Below are 8,901 nucleotides of genomic sequence, written 5' to 3'. Positions count from 1 at the left end.
AATTCTAGTTAGAAATCTTGAATATTTGAGCTTTTAAAAAGTCAATGAGTTAGCTATTACCCTAATCTACAAATTTTGTAGGTCTTGGAAGAACAGGATTCAGAATTTGGAATCTGAGCAGATGACTCAAATCCAGCTAAACTCAACGTGTAAAATTCTTAAATCATTCTTTAAGAATTTAAACAAATTGACTATATTGGTTTTTAAAGGATATTTCCAATTTAAAACTGAAGTGCAACTTAACATGTCCAATCAAAGACTTCCCTTTTTTAAGAAACATATTGCTACCTTGTGAACCCCTCACTGACCACAGTTGCCTCAGTGCTTTAAAGTGATTTTTATTTTATTTTTTAATTTAACAATATTTATATACCGCTTGAATGTAGACCTCTAAGCAGTTTACTCAGCTGTCTGTTTAGACTGAACATCAAACGGTAAGTGATCCAGCTATTCCACCCTGCTCTAATCAAAAGGATAGAACTTCCTATTACAAGAAGCACAGGGCTGCCATCAAAACAGCAGCCCAATGCCACATTCTCCATCCTAATTAGCAGCACAATTGACCCAAATAGCCTGATGTTACACTAAGCCTTCATCAGCTGCACCACCAAGCATAGGAGAGGAGACCAAGCATATGTATATATGTTTGGACTTTGGGTAAGCTGTAGAAGGAGCTGGACTCTGCCCTTTTGGGCAGCAGCCCTATGCTTGTTATGTGCAGACTGAGAACAAATGTGTCCTTAGTTTAGTACAATAGGACCCTTCTTTTCGGCAGCCCACTTTTCAGCGTTCCGCTAAAACGGCAGCTTTTAATTACAGTAGGGCCCCAGTCATACGGCACTTGTTCCGTTTTTACAGCATTTTTGGGGTGTGGCACCATTCTATTGAACGAGTTCCGCTTTTAGGCGGGGGTCTGGAACGTAACCCACTATATGAGTGGGGCCCTACTGTACTTCAAAGTTTCTCTGTACACTTTGTCTAGAAACGCCACAAAAACAAGTTCCATATTCTTACAGGGCAGTATTTTGGGCTTTTCTGAAGTATGCATAGGATCAAGTGGTGAGATATTTTCATACCAGCTTGCTTTATTTGCATGTTTCATAGGCCTTGAGGACAACATAGCAGCATTCAGGTAGAAATATACACGTGGCCTAGTAAACAAGTTTGTACATTTCAACTCAACATTGTAAACCATTTCAGTAAAGCACTACACATTCCATTTTCAGCTCGTGTACAAAATAACCATATTCATATAGTATAATTCATATACCAAAGTCAGTGGAATCTTTTTAGTTTTAACTCCAAATAACCCTCAGTTTTTTCCAGCTTGATTATTTGCATTCATCTCATTGCCCTCCATTATCCACTGGTGTGTTCTAATTCATCCCTGGTCAAACTATATTTTGTAAGCATCAGCAGAAATTAAGTACACGTTGCAGCCCTACTGGCTTCAATATTGTTTGTCCACCAGACCAGAGCTTGCACTGGAAGAACACTTTAGTCTTTTATAGATTTGATCTTTATGTCCACGGAATCTCTCGTAAAAGGAATGCTTGCATGAAACTTTGTGAGATTCATCTATGTGGATTGTCTGGGAAAAAAGCAGATTTTTGCTGGCTCCTGCTTAAGGAACCATCCCACAACCTACATATTAGTGACCAATCCCAGTTTGCACATATTCTGAGTTATAAAGGCAAGCATTCTGTCCAGGAGTTACTCCACTTCCAATTCCCACTTCAAGGAGCTTTGCACCAAAAGTAGGTCCTGTGATATTAACGGCATATTAAAGCAAATAATGTGCTTTAAAGAAATGACCGTATTTCATATTGTGAGTTGAGCACTTGTTTAAATTATTGCCTAGATGACACATCACAATAGGTAGTCTGTGATTGCCACCACCTGTATAGTTAATTTGAAATGACAGAACATGGATTTTCATGGACTTAATTTACAAGGTTACAGTTTTGTGCACAGGAGGCAGATCATTATTTAGACAAGTCGTTATTCAGACAAAGATGCTTACTGCAAAGAGGGCAACCACATTAGTGTTGCCATTTGTGCTATTTTGACTAATCCCCGATACAATTGCTTGGGGAAAATGCATAAAGCTTCAGAGTATTGTGCTCACTGGGAATATCAATTAATACTTCTAGGGGGCATGATTTAACCAATCAGCATAAATAAAAGCTATCAGATGAAGTCTTGTGGGAAGGGAAGGGCAATCATGTTTTGAAGTTGATGCGGTGCAATGAAAGTTTATTTATTATTAGATTTATATCCTGCTCTTCCTCCCCGTAGGAGGAAGGAGTTATAACTCAACTGCTTTTTCATCTGATAAGAGCACTGTGGCTTACCATGGGGGGCTTTTGCAAATGGTCAAGGATCACAGTCCATCACGCATATACTGTATTTGCACAACTTCAAATGGAAATTACTCCTGCACCCAACACAAGACCCTGGTGAAGGGAATGAAGCATTTAGTAGATGGCATGTTTATATTCTAACTATGGCCAGTTGTACAAATAAAAAGGCTGAACTGAAGCTTGTTTCTTCATATGCTGTATTCTTTCGGTCATTTCAGTGTTGTGCATATAGTGACCTATATTTGCTACCATTTTGCCATTTTCAGCTGCCTTGGTCTGTTTTGTCCACTCACCTAATAGTATTCTTCATTTAGTGCCTGGTGACTTTTTTAAAAAACACTAATTTGTATATGCCATTGTTTTTCCCGTTATGCTTGAGTATATCTAGAAGATCATTGTTGAAGGCACTAAAGGATTTTTCCCTATACACCTCTGCGGCCAACCACACACATGTTCAGTTTACCACCCCAAGTCTGTTTCATTCTTAAAGTGCATGGCAAATTGATCAGCTGCAAAATGGTACCAATTTAAAAGTGAAAATATCCCATTTGAAAACAAAAGTGATGTGCAACAAAATAATCCCCAACCAACACAAACAAGGCTCCATGTTTTATTTCACTTGAAGCTACGTTTCTGCAACTTCCCATCCTCAACCCCCCCCCCCAAACAATTCATCTGAGAGGAGTAAAGAGATAAGCAGACTGAAGGAATGGATTCCCCACCACCACCGCCATTCCTTTGTAGCAGATACCTTGTAAATATAGAATAGACTAGCCAGCACTAGCCTAAATGAATTTCATTCTGAAGAGAATATAAAGAACTAGTTTTACTTTAATGTTACAACCAGGTCATAACATATTTTCTTCAAAGTGTAACGCTTTTCAGATGTGTGACATTTCTGCCGTTGTACCACATGAACCAAACATCTCAGCTACAAGAAAGCATAGGCATACTGGAAATATCTGTAGCCTTCAGAGGCTGGAATGCCAAATGGAGACATCAAAGAAAAAATTGGGGTGATTAATAATCCAAGCATACTACATTTGAAATTTAGGGATGGAATGTTTGTATTAGACAATAAGTACAATTAGTTTGTCCCATTCCACCAACTTTCCAGAGCCAATTTAAACTATATGCAGAACTAGAATGGTGAAGAATGGAAGAATCTCCATTATGAATGTGCACATACAATTCTCTGAAGATCACAAATGGTTTGCAAAAATCTGCCCCCAAACTCTACCCATTTAGCAGCACTGGGTCTCAGACCATTAACACACAGCTACTGTCATGTAAAGATTCAATATTCTTCAACACACAAACCTTGTCAGATGCGCTCTGTGTAGACAACTTAAGTTTCTTGCTTATAAAAACAAGAATTCTGCAGAATAGGTAAGCACTTTTAGTGACATCAAATCTCTGCAGCTCAATCTAATAAAATTGCTTCCTTTCCTCTTCTCCTATGACCAAAGAATGCTAATCTTGCTTTATTACTCTTACTGGCCAGAGGAACTTTTGCTACCATGTAGCCATGACTTATATACTCTCTCTCCATTCTGCCTTTAAGTAATAGCTTTGCAAAAGGGAGACAGACTTAAAAATATGCATTTTATTGGACTGACTAAAACTGAAAGGCTAAAACATTTATTCTTCCCAACCTGGTCCCCTGAGAATAGTGCATCACCTAAGTGTTTATCAAGCAACTGGATGCTTAAGGAACAAACAGCCTGCCAGTAGCAGCTATCCAGGACAACATTCACTTGTACATTGCTTGTTGCAAGTTTCTCACGAGGCCTCTAGGCACTGCAGCTACTTCACAGTGTAATAGTCCAGTAAGCTTTATTTTCCTCCTATTTCTATTCCAAACATGGCATAAGTTGAAACTCAAGAGACAACAGTAACAGTATTTCCATCTTAGAGAAAACGGGAACGCTGTGATGATGGAAAAGGCTTTCCAGCCAGATTACTCCTTGTGCTCCTCCCTTCCCAGTTTTAAAATAATTGCACCGCTTCCATTGATTTTTTTAGGCCAAGACGGCTATCAAGTGCAACACTCTGAAGTCTTCTCTTAAGTTTCTCCTTTCTGTTAGTAACTTGTTTTATTAGTTAAAGAACCCTGAAGTCCAATCACAAGTCAGACAAACTCCATGCAAATTCTGATAGCCGATGGTGCAAGGCTAACTATACACAATCCTGGTTTTTATACAGTGATAAACTTGATTTAGCTCTATTTCATTCTATCAACTTTTCATAAAGTCACTAAAACACCCTCCTTGTAACAGTTTTTAAAACACCCTATCCAAAGACAATTTGCACTCCTTTAGTTTTCAATATATTTTCAATTGGGGGAGACGGTTCCCCTGTTTTTGGGCGCTGCAATATGTGGATCTGTAACACAACTCCAAAGAACTAGCAACATGCTCTGTATTTGACGAAGATGCGAGTCAACTAACTCCAGGTTCTTTTAAAAATGCCACATTTTAAGGCAGCCTAGAAGCAGCAGTTCATTCAACGATGTCTCTAACCTAAATGGTTCTAGAAAGACAATGACGTAAACCAAAACCTTTGAACCTCAGTGCTTTGTAATTCGCAAGGGATTTTTTTTTTTTTTAGCTAGCATCTGTCCCAGAACCTCAGTGGGCCAAATCAGTGTGACTGGCACTCAGAACTCTTGAGTCTGTCAGACAATTAGCTCGTCCCTGCATGGGGAAAGAGAATGGAAAGAGTTTATGCACAGTTTCAAATCATTCCATCACTTAAAATACAAACATTGGAGAAAAACATAAAAACAATGAATAATAATCAAGAATAAAAGCATAACAGAGATTGGTAAGTACTCTGTATTTACAATTAGTTTTAGAATTTTTAAACCAGGTTTCCAAGTGGTTCATAGTTTAATATATAAGTAGGAAACTTTGTTCCAGTTCGCAATGGGAATATTTCCTACCACCTCTATAACTGGCTCATCCCAGTACTTAAGCTGGAATATAAAGAGCCCCCAACATGAGCAGAAAGCTTTTCTCCTCGCACTACCACCACAGCAGCAGCCTGGTTTAGACATGCTGAGTCATGGTTTAGCATGACATACACACTCCATTTCCTTTCCCTCTGCCAGTACAGCAACACTAGCATCCACTTCCATTTTCAACTAAGGGTAGTTCGGTCTAAACCAGAACTGTGGTTTGTCTTTAACTATGGTTTACCTGAATAGGCCAGGATCAAAAATTATAGTTAGAAATTGGCTTGTCTGGACAGGCCTTAGAATTGTTTGATCTGGCTTGGATGAAACAAAATGCTGTTGGTTGAAAATGTATGCTTCTGATCTCATGGCCAGACTAAAGAGAAGAGGGGAGAAGGAGATGCACATGCCCAAGACAGCATGTGCACATATGAATGAGAACAGTTTTTTTCAAGGTCTGGAGGAGCAGTAGAAGAGCCCTACTACACACAGCCCTTTGTGTCACAGCCTTTATGTATAAACGATTTCCTGCTATGGGATACTGATGCCTTCCAAGTGGTGAAATTTAGGGCAACCTTGGCTCAGTTAAGACAATACAAAATGTTGTATTCTGAAAGTAGTAACAGCTGACACTCAACCATAGCAAACATTGCAATAAATTGTCTTGGGTAAGTCACAAATATATATATATATATATTTCTATGTGGTGCAATGTATAATGTATTAGATCCAAGAAGTGAAATAGTGTGTCCATTCGGCATAAGGAGATGCATGTTGACTGGAATATGTGAAGAGTAGCACTGATTTCATCCATACCATGAGATCAGGCTGCCCCAGTGGTCACTTTCTGCGGGCAGGAATCCTTCCTATTGTGCCATTCTCTGGCCTTGTATTACACACTGATTAAAATGTTAAAAAGAAACTTCCCTTAATCTATTCTCCACACTTTACCCCTTATGCTAGTCTAGTCTATAGATGTTTCTTTTGTAATCCTGGAAGATAACCTGAAGAACAGAAGAATTTCTGTTCCTCAAAATATTTGGATTTGTGTTTTATACAAAAGTTTTAAAACTGTAGAGTTCAGGGTCTTAGTGGATATATTTTTGGACCTCATATTAATGCAAGAATATTTCGGACAACTGGAAATGCTGCTTTACAGACTCTTCCCTTTCTTTGTGTAAACTTTTTGACAAGTACAACAGGTTAGTACTGAAGAAGCAGTTGTTACTTCTTCACATGAGTTAGTTGCAGTTATTTGTTAGTTAACAGGCACAATACAGAACGCTGGTGATTTAGGTGAAGATGTTATATGAAATACTGGCAAGGATCACAGCACGTGAAGAGAACATTTAATGCAAACGATATGCAAGGGCTACTGTTTCATAGCCTTGGCTTCCCTAGCCTCAGCCTAATATGCCTTTTTATGAGCAACTGCTCAGTAGGCAAACTTCTAAAAGCAACTTTTTATTAAGATTCATGGCCTGGTTTCTAAAGATGCCTGTGTCAGCACAGAGTGTCTTCTGTATTCACTCAAGGAAGCAGCTGATATTCCCTTCCATTGATAGACTCTTGTGCTGAATCAAATGCTCTGGAGGATCAGCTTTTCAGGTGCAGGAAAGGGGAAACTGAAAAGCCCCAGTACCCGCATAGAATCCCAGCAACTGTCACTTAGAACAGCGGTTCCCAACCTTTTTTCCTAAGGACCACTTGAAAATTGCTGATGGCCTTGGCGAACCACTTAGTGTCATTTCTGCCTTTTGCAGCAATTGTCATGTGCTATGCTACACGTATCATTTTCAAATGTATTTTTACTGCTTCTTTTATTTCTTATATTGTACTGTATTACAATAAAATACAACAAAAGATGCAATAAAAATACAATAAATAATCAATATGAATATTTAATACAATCAACGTGCCATCCAATCTACAACCACAAATCCACAGACAAGCTGTGGACCACCCGAATGAAGCTCATAAGCCACTGGTGGTCTGCAGACCAGAGTTTGGGAAACCCCGACTTAGAACTTATTTTAGTTATTCAGCTCTTTAAGTCCCTGTCTATACTCTTATTTGGGAAGCTCGCAGCAACTATTGCTATTTGACATGTATTTAAGTTGCAACAATGTTCTGAGTGCTGTTCAGAGGCAGCATTTAATGTCATACACTATGGAAGAATATAACCAAGTGAAGCTCCAACAGCCACTAAAATTAAGGCATACCATCTTGCAACACCTTCAGAAAGGTGCTCATCTTTTCACAAAATTGAGAGGATATTCATTTCCTAAGTAGCCAAGTATAGTTTTCCATCTGTGCTTAATATTCAAAGCTGGGGACGGGGATTGTATCCTCAAGTGGGTGTTGCTGACTATCCTGAAAGGCCACAGCATGAAGTGAGCAATGGTGGCCTGGCATACAAGTGGGACTCAAGCTTTCAAGAGCTTCATAGGTCTCTGTGAGCCCTTTTAGTATGCTGCAGGCCATACCAGTAACACTGGTATGGTGCATCCCATCTGCCCCAATTTTGAGGAGACAGATAGATACTTCTATGCCAATTATCAGTCTCTGATCCCTTATTAAGGGCAGCTCCATGCAGAGCACATCACAGTAGTATAGGCTTAGGGGGGGAATGAATGCACAAGGAACATGTGTATTGATTCATGTGTAGCTGTTCACCTCCATGGGGTCTTTTTCAGAGTTCCCCATGAGGACAGGCAAAAAATGCCTATCCACAGGGTTTTCTCATCAGCAGGGGGTAGTAGATAAGAAGCATTCAACCATGCAACTCCCAGTTGTAGTATGAAGTTGTTCAGGGACAGTTTTGCTAACTTATCCACTATTTTTGTGAATAAGGTCAAAGCGTACCATGCATCCACCGATTTCTATGGGACTCTTAGGACAACATGGTTATAGGTGAGCAGGAATAGCTTTTAATTACTTGTAACATCAGTACATAACAAGAACCATTCACACGTGCAAGCAGCTGTTTAGAGCAGTCACTTCAAAAAGGAAAATTAAAGGAGTTTGGCTCCCATAGACAAGACTGCACAAAGCAGTTCAACATAGTGTCAGGGCAAACCGTCTCCAGACAGCCATGTGCATGTCTGAAATCAGATCCATTAATAAACCAAAACTACTGCCATACTATTGACAGATAAAACTCTTCAATCCAAGCCCTCCTAGTACCATCTACTTGCGTAAGAATATTATAGGGCTTCTTACTTGAGAGTGATCTTCAGTTGCCTTGCCACCCATGTTAAGAACATTCAATGAGCTGGCACGCTTCATGCTGGACAGTGAACATGCAAGGATAAACCAATCAGAAAGGCTGAAAATGGAGTGCTTTGAACACATGTGTATACAACAAGAAATTTATTGTAATGTAACTCCTAACATGTTTTATGAGAATGCTATTTAGATAATAAAGTTTATTACACATGCCTTTTCCTCTCTCTAAAATTTATCAAGATTAAGTCACCGAAAATATTCAACGTTTGCACAGGAAACTTTAAATGCCATCCCATCTGCAGAATGTCATACACTGAATCCTAACCTAAGAGTTCTTTTTAAAAAAATATGCAG

The 8,901-nt window shown here is 39.1% G+C and overlaps 1 protein-coding gene across 3 annotated transcripts in view; it reads right to left on the bottom strand.

Moving 5' to 3' along the window:
- Nucleotides 1–3,171: 3,171 nt before the first annotated feature.
- The window catches only part of KLC1 (kinesin light chain 1), a 62,003-nt gene continuing 56,273 nt past the window's right edge, over nucleotides 3,172–8,901 (bottom strand). For 2 of the 3 annotated variants that reach the window (XM_061612258.1, XM_061612257.1), the window contains exons 15-16: nucleotides 8,542–8,608; nucleotides 3,172–5,059 (exon numbers count right to left, since the gene is read on the bottom strand). In XM_061612258.1, the coding sequence (XP_061468242.1) occupies nucleotides 4,994–5,059; nucleotides 8,542–8,608 (133 nt within the window). In that variant the 3' untranslated portion in view covers nucleotides 3,172–4,993. The remainder of the gene's footprint in view (nucleotides 5,060–8,541; nucleotides 8,609–8,901) is intronic. The other variant, XM_061612261.1, reaches the window with a different exon arrangement.

This window comes from Rhineura floridana, chromosome 2 (assembly GCF_030035675.1).
Source record: "Rhineura floridana isolate rRhiFlo1 chromosome 2, rRhiFlo1.hap2, whole genome shotgun sequence".
NCBI lineage: Eukaryota > Metazoa > Chordata > Lepidosauria > Squamata > Rhineuridae > Rhineura > Rhineura floridana.
This window is presented reverse-complemented; position numbering and strand designations above follow the sequence as displayed.